Source organism: Anser brachyrhynchus, assembly GCF_964034855.1.
Source record: "Anser brachyrhynchus genome assembly, chromosome: 15".
In the NCBI taxonomy this organism is placed as follows: domain Eukaryota; kingdom Metazoa; phylum Chordata; class Aves; order Anseriformes; family Anatidae; genus Anser; species Anser brachyrhynchus.
The window spans coordinates 13,743,379-13,762,760 of NC_137733.1; the positions used below are offsets into that span (position 1 = coordinate 13,743,379).

Sequence of the window (19,382 nt, forward strand, 5' to 3'; positions counted from 1 at the left end):
CATGCCTTCATGAGGTTGAATTCAGTTTAGATACTGAAGCAAACTATCCTATAAAATGCTAAGTTGTAAATATAAACCTTTATAAACCTCTCGGGAGGGCCTTTCTGAATGAAGAATTAAAATGTTCCATGATTCAGACCTATAAAATGAAAAGTAGCCCCTGCTCTGAGTATTAATTTGCAGTGCAAAATGCTAAATCTTACCGAACATTGACTCAACTCTTTGGAATTCATACTCAGCAAAGCAAAAATTTGTTGGCTTTTTTATGATGCTTTTACTACCAAAAAAAAAAAAAAAGCCTCAAAGTAGAGACAAACTTAGACAAGCTAGACAGTTCATAATACAGCACATTAAATACAATGTCTATGGAGACATCATATGAATGTCTTTAATCAATACCTATTTTTCATTTTGCTGTGGGTTTCTTTGTTTACTTCTGTTTGTTTTCTCTCTTCTGAAGAACCACCATATTTTACTGCTGAACCTGAGAGCGTGATTTTGGCTGAAGTGGAGAAAGATGTGGACATCTTGTGCCAAGCAATGGGTGAGTGTGCAGAAGTATTGTACCTTGGATGACAGGTAGATGTATATCCTGTTCTGAAGAATGCCTCTTTTGTCAGCTTTTAATGTCTTGAGGTCCGTGCGTTATTGCTAACTCTGCCAGATCCAGGTACAAGGAGGGGGAGGGCATTTGCCTTTGGAAAATCTGCCATAAATTGCTTCATAGCAAACATTAGCGTATTGAGCCAATAAATTAGCTGAGGTAAGACTATGGTTTCAGAACCCATGATTTGAAATGCAAACAGACATTATTTTCAACAGTTCAAATGCCCTCTTTTCTAAAAAATTACAGAATTTCTATAGGTGCTGTCAGTAGCTCTGACTTTTAAGTGTAGTTAATAGTCTTCCTGCAGAACACTCTTACAGGCAGTTTTTAATTGACGGGTGTCTTAATTGCATAAAAGCCTTCAGATGTTTAGAATTCCACCCAAGACAAACTGCTGTTTAAGATTTATTTCCAAAGAAATGGAAGCACATCCTATTTTAGCACTCCAGAAAGACAGGAGACATCACAGTGTTGTGATTAGAGAAGGTTTGACTCTGTCACTGAATTGCTGCGTGATTTTGGCAAGCTGCTTAACTTCTTGGTGTCTCAGTTTCCCTGACTCTAAGTTTAGCAGGCAGTACACATAAACATGCCTTGAGATCCTTAGGTAAAACGTATGGCTTATTTGGATGGGTTCCTTCTTCAGATCAGAGCCAATAAAAATATTCTTTCTTTCATGTTGATTTTATTTGCATCATGATTTCAGTACTTTTTGCTTTATGTAAGGAAGAGTCAACAGTGCTTTTCTAGAGGGAAGCTTAGCAAACATGTTAGCACAATCAGCAAGCATGTGTGAGGATGCTTTGGTTGATTTGGAATTTCAAAAGCCTTTGATGAGGTCTCTTACCAAAGGCTCTTGTAGAAAAGAAGCTATCAGGTTTTAAGAGACAAGGTCTTGTTGTGAATTAATAGCTTTTTAAAGAGAACAAATCCTTAGTTCTCAAAGCTGGAACCTGCTGTCAGTGGAGTTCCCCAGGAGTCTGTGATGTGGAACGTACTTGTAAATGCCCTGGAAAAGAGGGTGAATGGTAAGATGATAATATTTGCTGATTATATAAAATTATCCAAGATAATCAAAATTAAAAATAACCACTGAAGAGTCAGAGGGTTCTGATGATTTGAACTTACTGGACAGTAAACTGGCATATGAAATTATTGACAGAGATGAAATTACCTATTACTTTACAGAAAAGCCATGTCTTCTGAAAACCTCAGTTCCATGCCAAGAAGTGGCTCAAAATGCTAGGTAGTGGGAAGAAAGGAATAGAACAAATAAGAGAATGCCACTGTATAAATGCTTGACACCCCCATCCCAAAACCTTTTCACAATTCTAATTGTTCTACTATAGAAAGGGATATAGGAAAACTCGAAAATGTACCAAAAAGTAGGATTTATTATCATTAGAGGTCTACCATGGTTTTTGAATACTGAAAAATTAAACCGACTGGAACACTTTGTGAAAGAGATGACCCAAGGGCTGTAGCCATGTAGAAAGGTGAGTAGATGATTCTGTATTGCTTAGTTCAAGAAGCAGAGGAGGCACCCAAATAAGTTTTCATGTAGGAAATGTACAAAAAAACAGAGGTAGTACTTTTTCAGAAAGCACAAAACCATGGATGTTGTGGCTCCAGACAGTTGTTAAGATCAGAAATACAGATTATTTAGAAAATATTAAGCATATTTATGGAAGAAAAATCCTGTATGAACTATTAAACACAGCTGTGTGTATGCAACGTGTAGCTCAGGAAATGGCTAAAGCACAGATTAATGGAGTTGAGAAGTTGTAAATAGTGTTCTGTCATTGGGCTGTTCTTGCGTTTTGTGTCTGAGCAGCAAGGACAAGAGAATTTCAAAGGGAGGAAATGTGACTAGATAGATTTTTATTCTGGCCATGTACCACCAACTTTTTGTTTTAGCATGTGCAATTGCAAACACAGGCATTTTTTTATCAAAGATTTTTAGGTAACAGAATTTAAGTGTTATGTCATTAGAAAAATTGAATTTTAAAAAACATTCTGAGATTTTCGAAAAATGTTTCAATCCTATGCTGCTATTTGACAAATCTCTGAACTGTCTCGCTGCTGTTACTGGAAAAATAATCTGCTGTCTCAAATGTTTTTTTGTGTATTAGTAAAGAAATCCTAGAGGAGTCAGGGAGAGAAGAGGTTGACTTTTAAACTCTTACTTCTATCCTAACTCCTCCTTTGAACAGTTTAGTTTCCAAGGGGGTTAATAGGGAACTCATAATCATTCCCACGAGATGAGGTCTTATTGGAGATATGGGAACCATGACTAGGCCAAATAATTTATTTCTGCTGAACTCTTCTAGTGCATGTCTGATTTGTTGAAGAATGTGGTGCAGGAGCATGGGAAACCTATCTTTACGTGGATTATTTTGCCGAGTGTCTGTAACCCAGACTTGTGAGGGGCAGGTACTTGCTCTTATATACAGTATTAAACATAGAGGCCTTCTAATCCATTATTACACAGACCTAGCAATCACCAGCCTTTTAAAAGAGGGTAAATGAAGGTTGCTGTCTCCCTGCTGCAAGCTAGGAGCTGGAATAAAGCACGAGGGGAACCACAAAGCTGTCCTGCACCTTCGCTGCAAATAGGAAGACAGATTGGATTTCCCCCAGCCCCATCAAGTTCTGTGCACAAAGCCCATTTGCTCAGGCTTTGTGCACTTTGAATGTGTGAGAGACAGATTAATTTCACAGTATAAGCAGAGATTAACTGTAAATAAAATTGCAACTTGCACAGACTAGCTTTATACTTCTCTGTAATGGAGTTTCAATGTATCAGACTGCACAGTAACTGTGCTCTGCTGTATATCTTTCAGCAGTTGCTGATGCTGCGTGCATTTTCAATGGGTTTCCTTTAAATGCTTTTTCTTTATTTGCTTATAGAAAGTTTAGGGCTGCAGGCAGCGGTGGTGGTGTCTGGGGAGCGCAGTTAATTGGACTTTAGTTCTACCTGTTTAGACAAGTAGGTGGAAAGATGCTTTTGGGACTCCCCAGTAGTCCACTGGGAGCTAGAGAAAGCTATAAAAATAAATAACAAAAATGACACAGTGAATATTGAGAGTCTTTTATCCAGGTTCTTAAATAAGTTAAATTTGGCAAAGAGTCAAGCACCTGTTTCACAGATGGGGAAACTGAGCCTCAGATTGCATAAATCATTTGCCCAAGGTTACAGAGAAAGTGGCAAAGCCAGGACCAGAGACTCAGTCTTGTGCCTTCCCTTCTCCTCCATAATACTGGATTGATTTGTCAGCCTGTCTTTGAAACAATGAAGTGCACTTTATATACATGCTGAGAATTAAGCTTGTTTTACTTAATATTACTTTTTAATATGGTCTTTTAGGCCACTCTGTAATCTCTCAAACAATAAGGTACTGCTGGGAAGGGCATAGTCCAAAAGATCTTTAAAATGTTTTCCTCTTTTCATGTTTTTTTTTTTCAGCTGAATTTTTAGGGAGGAAAAGAAGCAAAAATCCATGGAGAGTGGCAGGGAGGAAAGACTGTGCTGTAGGAAAAGGGGAGAAGAAAGGAAGCTGTTTTTAACCATTTTTATAGCTAAAGAGGTAGCAAAATGATAAAAGAAAATGTGTAGAACTTGGAAGACAAATCTCTCTGGGAAGATCACTAAAGCCCAAATGGATGCTGCTGACAGGCATCAGAATGCCTAGATAAGATCCTATTATTCAGACTCATAACTTTGAGTAGAGGAAGATATCCGTAACCGAAAGGTAGAAAAATAGAGATGGTAATATTCAGTTTGTCAGCTGAGGTGGTGATAGGAAGGTGTATCTCACAGTGATTGTAGGATTAGAAGGTTTGCTAATACCGTTAGTAGAATGGGATTTATGGAATGACACAGGTGTTAAAGGTTTGAGTGTATCGAATGCAGGATTTCATTATTTCCTAGGTGCCCATCAAGTCTAATGTGTGGGAAAATGGACTTGCTATTATTTAAACTTGAAATCATTTCCAGGCTTCTCTGCATCAGGAGAACTATTCCATTTTGCATCATCTGTTTCTTCATTACTCAGTGATAATTTGTATTTGCCCAGGAGGATTTTCAAGAGATGAATAACACTCTCACTGAGAGTTCTGAACATTGAGGTTTACGCTAATTCTGTATATGGGCTGTTGTGGGAAGCTTAAATTATGTCTATTGCAAGCTACTACACTGCATCTATTCTTTATCAGACAATGCACTCTACATAGCGGATTTCTTCTGAGATGATTACCTCCTAGATTATGAGTACATTTTATTTTATCAGCAGAACAAAAGCATCAGATGTGATTGTAGTAAACGATACGTATTTATAAAAAATAACAGCAGCAATTGAATGTTGTTTTTCAATCATTCCTTACATTGTTTGTACGTTTTTTCTGAGAGTTAATACAGCTTTTGTCTGTAGCAAGAGAATGCATATATTGAAAGGAGATATGAATGGAAGTAGAATACAGCAGTATTTAACTTTGGGATTTTTAAATGATAATATGGATCCTCCGTAGTGCTCTCCCTATGAGGATCTTAAGTCATTGCCAACATTACAGAGAAATTCATTGTCTGCACACGCTCAATTCATCAGTGACATCCCTTCCTTAATGCTTCTGTGATACCTGGTATTTTTCTGCTTGGGCAAACTTCACTCACCTGTGAATTTAACTCTGTGGTTCCACTGTGATACATGCAACAGGGGGATGTGAAACACCCAGCTTTTAAGTGATACTTGTTCCAAAATAGGTACTGATTATGAAAATAATATTATGTTTTGGGCTGAGGTAACTTAAATCAGTTTGATACCCTTCTGATCCTGTGATTATCCAATCACATAATAAAATATCTGCTTCACTTCAGTTCTCTCTCGAGGGCTCTTAGCATTTGATCAGTTGGGGATTTCTGGGATTTAAAGGCAAAACAGTTTCTGATAGGAGGAGTGTGATAGGAACATTTGTGTACAGCTGTTCTAGGCCCCTGACATCTCCTGAAGGAGTGAATCCTACACTGTTTGTAAATATTGAATTTACTGCTGGTTCCTTGCCACTGACTGGAAAATGGCTGCAGCAAAACTGAAATAAGTGTGTCAGTGTTTATGCACATGAAGAAAAAAAAGAGGAAATGGGACTGTAAGTTATGTTTAGGGCATTTTTATTTTTTTTTATCCTAATGTCTGTATTCTTCAAATAACAGGTGAAGCTTGAAAGTGAATAAAAATAATAATTTAAAGTTATCTCATTGTGGCAACATGCTGCTTGCACATTAACTCAAACTAAGCTGCCGAATTAGAACTCAAGTACAGTCATGTGAGCACTTCATTGCTTGTGTGTAATTTGCCATTTCCTTTTTATTTTGACATCTTAGCTACAGTAGCACAGAAAAATCTTTTTTGGGATGGAACAGTCTTACAGACTTGCTGCATTGCCACACTGCTGCTGTTTAAGTAGCCTGATTCTGGCTTTCAATGTGAAATTGCTATAAATCTTATTTTGTAGTAGCATGAAATATGATTGGGTGAAGGAAGTAATTTGATAACATGTTTTCTCAACATTCCCCCTTTCACTGTTTGCTGGTTTTATTCCCACATGTTCTGCAGTGTATTATTACCATTGATAATGTAAGATGCAGCCTCCCATTTATCAAAAGCAGCTTGTAGAAATATAAATAAGTAGTGTGGAAGGAAGGGATACCAGGGATATGACCATAAGAGCATTGTGTGTTTCCACTATCTAAAGCATGATGTGTAAAGACTAATAGCATTTCTTTATTATTATTTTTTTTATTAGGAGTTCCCATTCCCTCCCTTGTCTGGTATAAGGACTCTATTCCTCTCAGCAAGCTGCAAAACCCCCGATACAAAGTCCTGCTGAGCGGCGGGCTGCGGATCCAGGCTCTGCATCCTCAGGATGCTGGAATCTTCCAGTGTTTTGCTAGTAATAAAGGCGGGGAGATACAGACGTACACCTACCTGGATGTGACTAGTGAGTAAGGAGCTGTGATAGAGATTGATGAGCTGTGTTGTCATTTCTGTTGAGCCTACATCCGTCAGATTTCTCTGTGCTTGTGTAGTTTGGCTCCCAGCACCTTCATTTTTTATAAAGTGTAGCTGTCCAATCTGTAAGATACCCCCAGATTCCCTGTATGGTCTGAACACAATTTGCTGAAGCCTGTAGAAAATCTTTCTTTGACATTAGGGGCTTAAGGTGAGCTCTCTTATTTCACGCTGCAAAAGGAAAACTAAGACAAGAAAAAGAAAGGTTACTTGTAAAATATTTTCTGCTCTCCTTTATATTAAATTATTCAGTTCTCCTATCATGTAATTCTGTTCTGAATTGGAGCTACTGCTCCATGATTGTGCATGGTATCATTTTCTCTGCCTTTTGTCTACAACTACATTTAGCAGCGAAAACAAAGTAAAATCAAGTTAAATGTCTTTTTTTTTTTTTTTTGGCCAAAAAGTCTGATTAAGTAATTTGTTAATGACATACACTCTTCTCTATGGAAGAATTACAAATCCTAGTAGTCTCTTTTAAAAGCAATTATTAACAGGCATATCCATAATATTTTAATGCCTCTTCAGGAAGCTGATTTTTAGCCCAAGAGCAGTTTACACATATTGACCAGAATTTCCACAGCCTTCAGAAACTACATCAGCCCCAGTTCAATATATATCTAGGAAACTGCAGCAAAAAAATGTAGTAAAATGCAACTGGGGGAAAATAAGAGAGAAAGAAACTTGGAAAATGTCTTGGATGAGACTCAGGTTCTAAATTCTTTTGGCTGACATTTAAGTTTCAGAGTTAATGCCTTTCTCAAGTTGATTTTCATCTTAAAGAACTCTGTTATGAAGATGAAAGAAAATAGTTTTGTTTATCTAGATTTCCCAACTTCCCCCCAAACACTCATTTTGAGCTTTATCTGCCTTTATCTGTAAGCCATCTTACTTGTACACGTGTACATGCTGATAGATTTTTATTTTCCAGGTAGGTAATAAACTGAATTAGATAATTCCTAGGAGGTGAATAATGAAAGGTTACAGTCACTGCTGAGAGGTTTTCATGTATTATTGTCATGTCCTTGTCCGTGATCAGCTCTATAAAAGTGGATTTAAAGCAGTCCATGATAATAGGTTAGGGATCTCTCTGATAGCTGATCCATTGAGTTTTTTAAATTTTTGATTCTAGATATTAAACCAGCATTTATACAGCCTCCAGAGGATACCACTGTTACTGAGGGGATGACTGCAGTGCTAACCTGTGAAGTTTCAGGGGCTCCAAAACCTGCCATCTCCTGGAAGAAAGGTAGTCTGTTACTATATTGTCATGGAACAGCTGTAATCCTTGTTTTCTTGTCCATTCCTATTCCTAAGGTTTTGTAGATCCATTTAATATATCTTTATTTCTCTAGTTCTGTGAGCAGAGGGCTTGTAGTGGTCCTGCTGTGAGCCAGTGACCTGGATGGGTTATCACAGTGTTTTGGAAGAGCTAGAATTTGCAGTACTTAATCCAAGCAGTCTACGTGACAGTAATCATGCTGTTTTTCCCTTCTGTGTTTCAGGAAACCAGATCTTAGCCAGTGGCTCAGTTCAGATTCCTCGGTTCATTCTTCTTGAATCTGGAGGGCTCCAGATAACACCAGTTTTCATTCACGATGCTGGCAATTATACTTGCTTTGCAGTCAACTCTGAGGGATCTCTGAATGCCTTTGTGACGCTGACAGTGTGGAGTAAGGACAATGCTTTGTTTAAAGTCTAACTTTAATCAAGTACTAACCAGTTTTTGGTGTATGTCCAGGAAATTTTCGCAATTATGCTTTTCTAGATAATAGAGATACTTGTACAATTTAATAGTAATAATGTATTTATTGTAGGAAACCTATCACAAGTATTCTTTTTGTTTTTAAAATCATGCATATGATCTGATACAGTTTGTGAAAGGAAGTGTGTTTAAATAGAGCATCTAAATCATAGCTACAGTTTTACTCAGGTTTTGCATTGGTGAATCTTGCATTGGCCTGCATTGCAAGTCAGCCCTTTTACCTTGCAGAGTAGGCTATTTGCAGTTGCTTTCTGCCTCCAGGAGTCTGCGGGCAGCATAGAACAGCTTATGGTGTTACTAAGGCTGTGGCCACAGGTTCAGTAGATGTGCTTTTCCTTATAACTATATTTCTTTGTGATTCTGGGCGTTGTTGGAAGCCAAAGCAAAGTACAGCAGACTTCTGCTACTGCCTCATGCTACAGATTGGCATGGCACAGCCATAAAATGGCATGGCAGCCCATGAAATTTTGTCTTTCATCGTTTGCCCTTGGGAAATCAGATTCATTAGGTTCACCTGTGTTACTCTTAAGTGCGAGGTGAAATACAAGTTCCATGTGACTGATCCAAACCAGCAGCTGAACAGTTAAATTGCAATGTGTTTTTCTGCTAGTAATGATAGGAAATAATAATCCCTGAGCTGGGACTAAGAGTAATTAAAAACAATGAAGATGATAAATACAAAAGTATTGCGGCCCTCTCTCTTCTATACTTGAACTGTAACTCTGAGACTGATTATGCTGCTGATGTGCAGTATGTATTTGACATCTGTTAATGCCAAAAAAGTACAAATTACATCAGCAACATTTTGCCTTTTGAACTTTGCAATACATGAAAACAGTTCTGGCAGTAAACGTAATGTTCTTGTGTCATATGACTATCATATTTATACCTCAATGACAATATAAAGTCAGTAGATTTATCCGGATATTATAAACTGATTGACATACAGGTGTATGGATCAAGTAAAAGAGATCCTTCCTATTAATTCTCAAGGGAATTGTTCTAATATGCATTAAAGATAGCTCCTATTCAATGTACTGCATTGAAGGGGAGAAAAAGTGACTTCAACCTAGTAGTTATGTAGCAACAGCACCCTTGTAAATGTGGAAGGCATAGATAGGCACATTGGGAATAATGCCAAAAATTCCATGCTATGAGGTATAGCTTTTGGTTTTGCTGATGATTTCATTTGTGAGATCTCAGTAGATGCTGATCATCTCTGTAGGGATTTGGGACTGATTAACATTATCCACATATCTTCTATATTCATCTTAGTTGACTACCTGCTTCAGATGATGCTATCTGCTGCTACTACTGTGTGCTAAGCATAATAGAGATCTTTCACACCTGATCAGGTTGCTGTAGTTACAGCAATTATTGTGTCCTGGGTCTCCAGGAGGTGCTTGAATAAAGATGTTTTGAAACATTTGAGTAAACAACATAACTTTCTTATGTGAAAAATTCAGACTATCAGAAACTCCTCCTCCCTTAATCTCTTTATAGAGTGCCATTCAAGTTTTCCTTTTTCTGGATATTTTTCTAGTGTCTTTTTCTTTGCAGAGATTTTCTTTGTTTTTGTTTTCTCCACTCCAAATAGCGTGACTTGTTTCCCGACTAAATCTGTGTTGTTTTGATTCATTTGTAACGCATTATAAACATACTTGCTGCCTTGTGACTTTAGGGAGTTGCCTTAGACACTTACCACAAAGACAAGTGAGAGTTAGTACAGCTTTAGAGCACTCTTCCTACTCAGAGCACTGCTGGCTCAGACTCATGCCTTCTGCTACTTTTGCCTCTCTGCACCCCACAGCGTACAACCTCTTCTTGACACAATGACATTAGAGGCAGGGGAGGCTTCACAGCAAAGACTTGAAGAGGAATGGCCTGCTTGCTTTGAATGACAAATGTTCAGTTGCCTGCTCCCTGAGTGAATATCCAAGTCAAAATGCTGTAATTTCACCTGAGCTATGGCTTGTGTTCCTTTCAGATCGGACTTTCATTGTTCACCCCCCTGAGGATAGCACTGTGATCAAAGGAACTACAGCCACTCTGCGATGTGACGCAACTCATGATCCTAGAATTTCAATCAGGTTGGTGGTGTCAGTTCTTGTTTGTGTGGTTTATCTGAGCTTAATTTTATAAGCTATAAGAATAGCGTTAGGTGAAAAGTTCCAGGACCTCAGATTTCAACACCAGACCCCTTATTACTGCATTGTAAGGTTGTACACTGTATCATTATTCATATAAATCCCATCTTCCTTTTCAGCCTTGTGTATTATTTACAATGAGCTATGTTCCACTTCATGACTTCGATATAGCCTTCCATGATTTTACTGTCAAGGTTAATACACTATCAATAAAAGCAACTTGTCAGAAGCTGATACTTAATGAGAGTAAAAGCCAAAGAGAAGGAATAGGATTTCAGAAGTGTTTACGTTGGGGTGTATGAAAGCAATGTGAGATGCATATGTTCTTGGAAACAACTCAATAACTAGGGGCTATATTCTGCCTTTACTACATAAAGGAAAACAGAACTTGTCTGAACTATTAACATTTGTACTAGAGCATTTAGAGGAAGCTCACCATTTTAAAATAAATTTACCATGAAAATTTATGTAGTCTGAAAGCAGCACAAATTAAAGAAAATGCAAGGGACAGCTTGGAGGGTGCCAGAAGGGCCAACTGGAGAAAGAACTTCAGAAAGAGTAATAGAGATGTAAAAATATTCTGCAGAGATACTTAATTGTAAGACCATGGACTATACACAGATCTGTGATGTGTTGGTGTGTGTTTGTTTTAACAGATGAGCCTTGTCATAATAGTTCACTATAACATAATAGTTCAATAGTTCAATAAATCACCTGTCATAACAGGTGAACCTTGCCATAATAGTTTAAGATGTTACTGATTCTGGCAGTGTTAAGGTTATTACAGTCTTAGCAGAGCTGGGCAACACCTCAGCTGTTACCTACAGCTTAAACTGTTGGTGAAGGTGGACTTGCAAACTTGGATGTTTATAAGTACATCTTTTCCATTTAAAATACAAAGTATTACAAAATAGTATCTTGGATGTAATTACATTACTCGTTCTAATCAACGATCTATAACTAAAATTTGTAACAGGCGTAGTTCCTGAAAGTATCCACAGAGTCCTGACATTTTTAATGTATGTTTACGGAAGCTGATATCTTCTTGCATAATTCAGATAAATCTATTTTGAAGTTCTTTTGAGTAATCACTGGCAAAAACATTGTAATACTCAGGTACGTTTGGAAGAAGGACAGTGTCATAATAAATCCATCCAGCAGTTCCAGGATCACAGTAGAGAAAGATGGAACCCTTCTCATCAGCCAGACGTGGTCAGGTGACATCGGGGACTATACTTGTGAAGTCATTTCTTTTGGAGGAAACGACTCCAGAATGGCTAGACTAGAAGTGATGTGAGTATTCCATCTCAAAGATAATGCTATGCTTGTTTTGGCATGCTCTTGGACATTATTCTGGAAGTTCATTCTAGGAGATCTGGGTAGCTTTTATTTTATTTTGTTATTTTTTTATTCATTTATTTTAATGGGAAGTTAAGTCGGGTTCATTCCTAATTAAATTGCCTTGAAATGTCCTCCCTTTTGCGTACTGCCATGCTGGTTGGACTTTCAAGTAACTGAAGCCTTGGAAGATACTTCCAAGTAATCGCATCCCTCTGCATCACCATGAGTATGCGTCCATCTGGTTGGATGATCGAGCATAGAGATTAATAATTAAAGGATTGTAGTCTGCATGAAGGCCACTAATAGATGGAGGGGACTAAAATGGGACATGTTTTTTTGAACATCTTTTATAAGTGATCTGGTTGAGGTGGTGGAATGCAAGCTCATCAAGTTTGTAAACGGCACAAAATGGGTGGGGAGCAGTTGATATGCTTCAAGGTAGGGCCACCATTCATAGGGGCCTAGATGGGCTGAGGAATGGGCCAATGGGAACCTTATGAAATTCAACAAGGACAAAGGCAAATTCCACGTCTGGGGAGGAATAACCTTTTACAGTAATACAGTTTGGGCCCTGACTCAGGGATCTCAGTAGACGGCAGCTGGGTCCCCTGGCAAGAAAACAGGTGAACAACAACCTGGCTTATTAATATAAGCATAATAGATTTACTTGAAAGTCATTAGACTGCATCTAGAATACTGTGTCCAGGTTTGGGAGCCAGGCCCTTTGCAACATGTGTGGTGGGATGATGGGAAGTAAAAGCCATAAACTAAAGCAAGAGAGATTCAGGCTGTATATAAGGAAAAATGTTTTCAGTTAGGACACTCACATGTTGGGACAGGTTGCCCACAGAGGTTGGAGTTTTTCAAGACCAGACTGGATAAACTGGTCTGAGCTTATGGCTGACCCTGTTTTGAGCAGAAGTTTGGGCCAGAGACCTCCTGAGGCCCCTTCCAACCTGAATCCTTCTGTCACCCCATGCTGAAGGACTTTCCCATAAAGTCCAGGAGATGTCAAGGTTATAGGAAATTGTTTCCCTCCTTTAGTATTTTTCCTCTATTAAACATATATGAAAATAGCTGATCCCTGAGCAGGCATTGCTTATTCTTTCATTCTCTTTATATGTAGGTTTCCAGGGAAAAATATTTTTATGTATGCCTTTCTTTATTCCTAAGGATCTTTAAAAATTCAATTTAGAAAAAAAAAATGTTTAAAGTACATTTCCCTTCTGAAAAGGGATTATAAAGATGGCATTGCAGGGTTCTGTATTTTCTATTTCTGTCATTCCACTGGTGCAAAGTAAGCTTCCATTTTATTTTTATCACTAAAAGCAACAACTGCGGTTTTGGTACATGTGTGGAGCAGATCAAACGAATAAGAAAGTAACGTTTTATGTAGTCTTATTTTTTTCATTTGAGTAGTGCCCCATGCTTTAATTTAACTAAAATTGCATCTGTTTCTGCTGGTCATGCCTGATCTCTCTGAGAAGATGGCAACTTCTGCTGTTGGCAGTATAATGAGTTCACCTCAGAGATTTGCTATGCAGAGCGCCGTTTGATACAGCATTATTCTGACAGTGCCAAGGCTAGATCAGATGCCCATTTTCAGAGAGCGGTCATACATTCTTTCTCTAATTAAGCACTCCTCAGCTCTCCTCCCGGAGTACATTTTACTGCTGGTTTGAGTCCAAGAGCAGAAGACAATTCAAAATATACTGCTACTATATAATCATACTTTCTTTTCTCTGAGGCTGTTTTTGAGTGGAGGGCAGAAAATTATAGAGTAAAGACTGAAAAGAATGTTAAAACCTGGCTTTTGAAGTAAAGCTACAAATACGTGCTGAACACTTAGGCCGTCTTAATCCTAAATATCCTAAGACGTCCTATGCAGCCCAGTATAGCCCAGCAGATATATTTATTTGCAGGTTCCTGTTGACCAGTAAGTTTTATACTTCTTAAAACTCATGCTAGAAGTTAACTGGGTGAGACACATCTTGTGGATGCTGCTGAGACTGCTTTTCCTTGCACCCCAACTTGTTGCAGTTCTATTGGCTGCCTCTCCGTGACCCCACGCACTGCGACCTGCTCTTAATCCTGCATCTCTGCTTCCTCCGATGTTCTGTTGTTGATTGCCTACAAACTACCTTTCCTGAAGGAATTAAAGAAATATATTAGACCCACTCCTTTAGAGGACTTCAGTAACTGATAAGTCACTCAATCATACCTTGAAATGTGACATTTTATTTCAAAGTGGCGCTGCAGGTAATGCAATAATGCCAAAAAACACTGCATTCCTTTGCAGCGTTTGTCATTATCATTTGGCTCAGCAGCACAAATCTATGAGAAATAGAGGTACATGATACAACAGAAACGAAATGAGGAAGAAAATATGTGGAAAGGAAATGTCTGAAGTAAAGCTTAAATTAAATTCTAGCTAGTATGCGAATGACAGATCTATAACATTCCCAGTTCTCCCAGATAATTCTCTTGTGCAGAACATTAACAAACAGGGCATGTACATTCCCATCGATGAGCACTTACACTTCAGTGCCTTGAGTACCACTAATGTCAGAAAAATGTTCAAAGGAGGCCTCTCAACCAATTACAGATTGGAGCAGTCTAGCAATGAATAATATCATAGCCTACCTAGCCTTATCTGACAGCTCTGATTGTCTCACCATTTTTTTCCCCCCAGGATCCTGCATATCCCTCCTCTACCTCTAGGCATGTAACACGAAATTTTCAAAGGCACAAATAAGTTTGTTACTGATTTCTATTCAAACTGATTCAATTCAAAACCATTGACCTTCAGGCTGACCTTCAGTTATTCAATCCGTGAGTGGTTTGGTTTTCTAATCTGTGAAAAAAAAAGGAAAGAAAAGGAAAGAAAACTTTTTCTCCTTTTTCTTCCCTTGTTTGAAGACAGACTTAGGAAAAAGGTACCATTTCTTGCTAGAAGAATGTATGGTGATAGTGCAGTAGAGTTCTACTGTGGCTTACATTGGTAGTGCAAGAAGGATGGATCATTCTTTCTCAGCGTGTCTATGAAGAAATAAAGTATTTGAAAAGAAAAGCCAGAAAACTAATGAAGAACTTGCTAAAGTGCAGCCAAAGGTTACCTTGCTCATCAATTTTGCACTGATGGTACTTGGGCACAGAAACTAATTGCTAGTCAAGATACTCTATTCATTCATTTGTCTTCCTTCTAAACGTGTTTATTCTTCATGTACATCACTTGATTTGATTTGCACAAGGTAAAACATTCACAAGTGATGTTTCTATCCTGCAAGAGATAGATTTTAATTTTTTACTTATTTACTTGTTTTTCTGGCAGAGCTTCTCAACTTCAAATAAAGAAACAATTGCAAGTCTTTTGGTGATGAGCTAGTGCTTCTCTTGCGTTCCTGCAAGTTACAAGAGTTGATCCTGAAAATAATTGTATATAATGAAACTTTCTAACTTCATTTAGTTTGCTTTTATATTCCTGTAAATACTATACAGAATGAAATACAGAGAAAAAAATGCTTGTTCCTGAAGCTGCATAAGCTGAGTTATCGCAGTGCATCACTCTCCTGACAGAAAACACTGATGATTCCAGCTCAAAGTATCCTGAGGGTTCTCAGTGTATATAAAATATGCAGAATTACCACTATCTTTGCCTGCTGCTCAATATCTGCCTGTCTGCAGTCCATACTAAGGGATCTCTTTGTTGTATGAATGTGACTGAAAAGTATGGTAATGCTACATTGTAGGAAAATCAAAGCCCTGTACAAGCCTCTGTTATGTCACAACATAGAGTAAAATCTTTTAGGCTCTTTCTCTATGCAAAAATATGGGGAGGACAATGTAATACAAAAATAGGCAATTTATTCCTGGCAGCAAGTTCATCTTCTTTCAGTTCTCTTTCACCAAAGAACTATTATAGTTCTGTCTTCTTCAAAAGCAGGAGAGGTGAGCTAACCACTTACAATGAAACCCAGTGTGAAGCCAAGAATGCACAAAATGAATTTTGATACCCTTTTGTGCTTGAGATATTTGTAGTTGCTACTTCTTCCAAATACATCCCATAAAATGGCTTAATTACTAAAAACAAGATCACTAAGACCACTGCAGAGTAACAAATGAAAACGATGGCTTATTACAAACTTATTTTTATATGGTCACACGTCCCTCAATTCCAGCAGCCTCTCTCTTTTCCTTTTGTAGGGAGTGAAAACAAGAAGGGTATCAAACTTGAAAATATATTATTCCTTCATCACTAAAAAGAAATCTTCTATTTATTTTTCCAAGCTCTCTATTGAGATGTTATCCAAGAAATAAAGCTCACTGCCGAGTCTAAATACACTTGATACTCAAAAAGAAACACCACCCAGAAATACAATTGGAAATACAATTTTGTCTGTTCATTATTGAGCATGTATCAGAAATGTAGGCATTCTTAGCAAAAAGAAAGCATAAAATTCAGAAACCTTTCCCAAGGCAACCGTAGACTTGAGCTTGTGGTGACTGCCAGAATGAAGCAGGAAATAAATCTGTGTGCTATGGGATTTGACAAGTGCTTGATTTCAAAAATCCACCTTCATATAGGCCTGCAAAAGAGAAAAAACTTCAGAACTAATCGGTGCCTTGTAACAATCCTTCCCGTGTTTAAAAATCAGAGAGGATTCTTTTGCAAGAGAAACTGGAAAGTACTGAGCAACAGATGATGTGTTTATTTAAAATGTTATAAACTTTTATGAGCAAAGCCATCAAGGCTGACGGCTTTGTTAGACTTCTTGCCTCAACTTCTTAGCAAATTATAAGGTGTAGCAGATGAACCACCTGCTCCCAAGTAGAACTTGTATGGTGGACCTGATTTAGGAAATCATTTATGAAGTAGGGGCAGGGCTTTTTATAAACTGACAAGAAAACTTGTTTAATCTCCCTTGCCTTTTTAGTAATCCCCTCTTCAGTCACAATCTCTCTAATTACCTACTGCTGGACCATTTTTCTCAGAAATCTCTCCAAACCATGTCTGGTTTATTTCCCGTAGCAAATAGTTCTGCTTTTAGCTAATTTTATAAAACACTGGATGTGTTTGCTGAGTAAATTTTTCAGCTACCCTCTGGCAGTGATGAGCTGACTCAAACATTAGGGTTTCTGTTTTGAACATGTATCATCTGTAACTAGCTAATAATTCTCTTCTAGATTGTCACCATGGCTTCATGTTCTTTTCTTGAAAATCTGCTTTTTCAGTTGCTTTGTCAGAGTCCCCTTAGGTCACCTTGGTGGCTATGCCATTAACCCTGGGCTTATCTATCAATTACAGATTTCAAAAGTGTCCGTATACAGTTTTTGCTGTCATACAAAGTAAGTTATGAAAAGCTTGACTCCATGCAACTCTTCAGCATTAGAGGAGTAAGGCCTTAAGATATTGAAAAACCTTCATATATTTTCTATGTGGGGCTTCAGTGAATAATAATAAAAATAATAGTAATAAAAAAGGATAATAATGATGAATTATAATCTTCCAGTGTCTGATCAAGGGCTGCTATGTGCCCCGTGTGTTACTGTCCTAAACCTTCTTGGTGTATCAGAAGTTGAGCAGTTGTCGTCTGAGGTTCTTTTCATCCTGAAGAAGGCTTGAAATTACCATTCCCTGCAATGACTTTTTGGATGATAGCAGCAAGGAAAAGTAATTCTCTGAAAGGAAAAAAAAAGAAGTAGTGATCTGTTTTGGAACGTGAATATTCATGGTGGTGTCACAGGTCTCATTTATCATCCCTTCCACACAGTATGTGTAGAAAATGAGAAGGGGACAAAGTGCAAGTGCTTGCTAAAGTAGGAATTACTATTTATTAATCTCTGCTTTTGTATAGTACAAAGAGAGAAGTTCACTTCTGTGCTGAAATGTCATTGTAGTTTTAATTATTTATTTTTGTCCAGGTGTGTTTTGTAGGCACTTGTTATGTCTGCCTTGAGGGATTTAAATCTGTAAGCACCATCTGTTGCTGTTCGGTGTGGACACATGGGTAAAGAATATGATATTCGTGGAGATAGGTGTGTTGTATGGCTGCTGCAACTCACGTTATTCAGTCTCTGAACAGAGAGTGCCTGTTTCCATCATGCTGCCGACTGATTACCATTTTGTGTCAATCCAACAGAATAATCAACCAAATTAAAATCATGAGCAAAAAACACACTTAAGCTCAGTTTGTGCTTTAAAAAATGTGAAGAAGGGAAAGTCTCCTCTCCTCCAGAAGCTTTTAGATATTTGTGCCCTAAGAAAAAGACTGATCAGTAAATTCTTTCTTTCATGTAGTCTTTTCTTTCAGTTGTGTAATGAGCTGTTAGACAAATGAGCTACTAGTTCAAGCCTTTAAAATGCATGGGGAAACAGGATTAGCCAGTGAACACATACCCTGAAAATATCCTTAATGTATTCCAGGAGTGGTTGCTCAGCTCCCAGCGAAGGAGTTACTAGGGGTAAGATAGCAGTGAGCACCCCCTCAGCCATCCCTTCTGTGCTGCTCCCCCTGTGAGAGTTGTCTTCTGGAGGAGGCCGGAACCGCAGCTCGTCCCACGGGGCCTGGTGATAAATGAAGTGGGGACTGTGACTTCTCTGAGCCATGTCACAACAAGACGTCTCGCTCTCCTTCAGTAATTTTCTTTGCCAGCTTAATCACAAAAACATTTTTCCAACCAGCTTGCTCAGGGACACGATGATAAATTGTAGCGGAGGTTTAATGTTTATTATAATTTAGTGTTTCATTCAAAATGAAGTAGCACATGCCTATAATCCCTATGTGAATGGCCACATCTTAAACCCCTGCTCCATGCTTTCAAACAACAAGCTCATTCTTGTTTTGCAGACCATCTGCCCTCCTACTTTGTTTCCAGGTCTCCCTCTTCCCTAAACTGGCTTACCCAAAATTTTGCAGCACTCTGTTCAAAATCTGCAACTGTTGGGCCTGTTCATGTTCTTCCCTGCACCTGATGTTTCCTCTAGCCCCAGAGTGACCATGTCTTAGCTGTTTCTGCATCAAATTCTGGAGCCTGGGTGCTGCAGGCCCAGACTAAGTGAGAACAAAGCCAGCCTCCGCTCCTTGTAATTGATGGAAAGATCAAAGTGTCTTGACCAAGTGATTTAATAAAGCTAATACTTGAATTTCTGTCATTCCAGAGGTCAAATGGGGTGTCATTCCACAGAAAGAGCCTGGGGCTACCATGCTCCTAATTTGGTTAGGTATTTAAAATCAAATGAGATAAGATGAGACTTGGGTCCCAAGTTTAGCCTTAGGAAGCATTAATGCTTCTAGCCTGGAGAGAGGTGAGTAGGTGAGAGCCTTCCACTTGTGTTGTCTCCTTATCTGTGTATTTTTCTGGCACTTCTTTGGCTCTTGAAGCATTCTCTATTTTCTTTCCTCCCTTCCCCTCTTTCCTCCTTCCCTGCTTCCTTCTCACCAGCTCCACAGCATGTG

The 19,382-nt window shown here is 38.3% G+C and overlaps 1 protein-coding gene across 8 annotated transcripts in view; it reads left to right on the plus strand.

Moving 5' to 3' along the window:
• The window catches only part of SDK1 (sidekick cell adhesion molecule 1), a 393,578-nt gene that overhangs the window by 245,960 nt on the left and 128,236 nt on the right, over positions 1-19,382 (plus strand). For all 8 annotated transcript variants that reach the window (XM_080556193.1, XM_080556194.1, XM_080556199.1 and 5 more), the window contains 6 exons: positions 461-544; positions 6,407-6,601; positions 7,805-7,921; positions 8,178-8,345; positions 10,425-10,527; positions 11,701-11,877. In XM_080556193.1, coding sequence (XP_080412319.1) covers positions 461-544; positions 6,407-6,601; positions 7,805-7,921; positions 8,178-8,345; positions 10,425-10,527; positions 11,701-11,877 — 844 coding nt within the window. The remainder of the gene's footprint in view (positions 1-460; positions 545-6,406; positions 6,602-7,804; positions 7,922-8,177; positions 8,346-10,424; positions 10,528-11,700; positions 11,878-19,382) is intronic.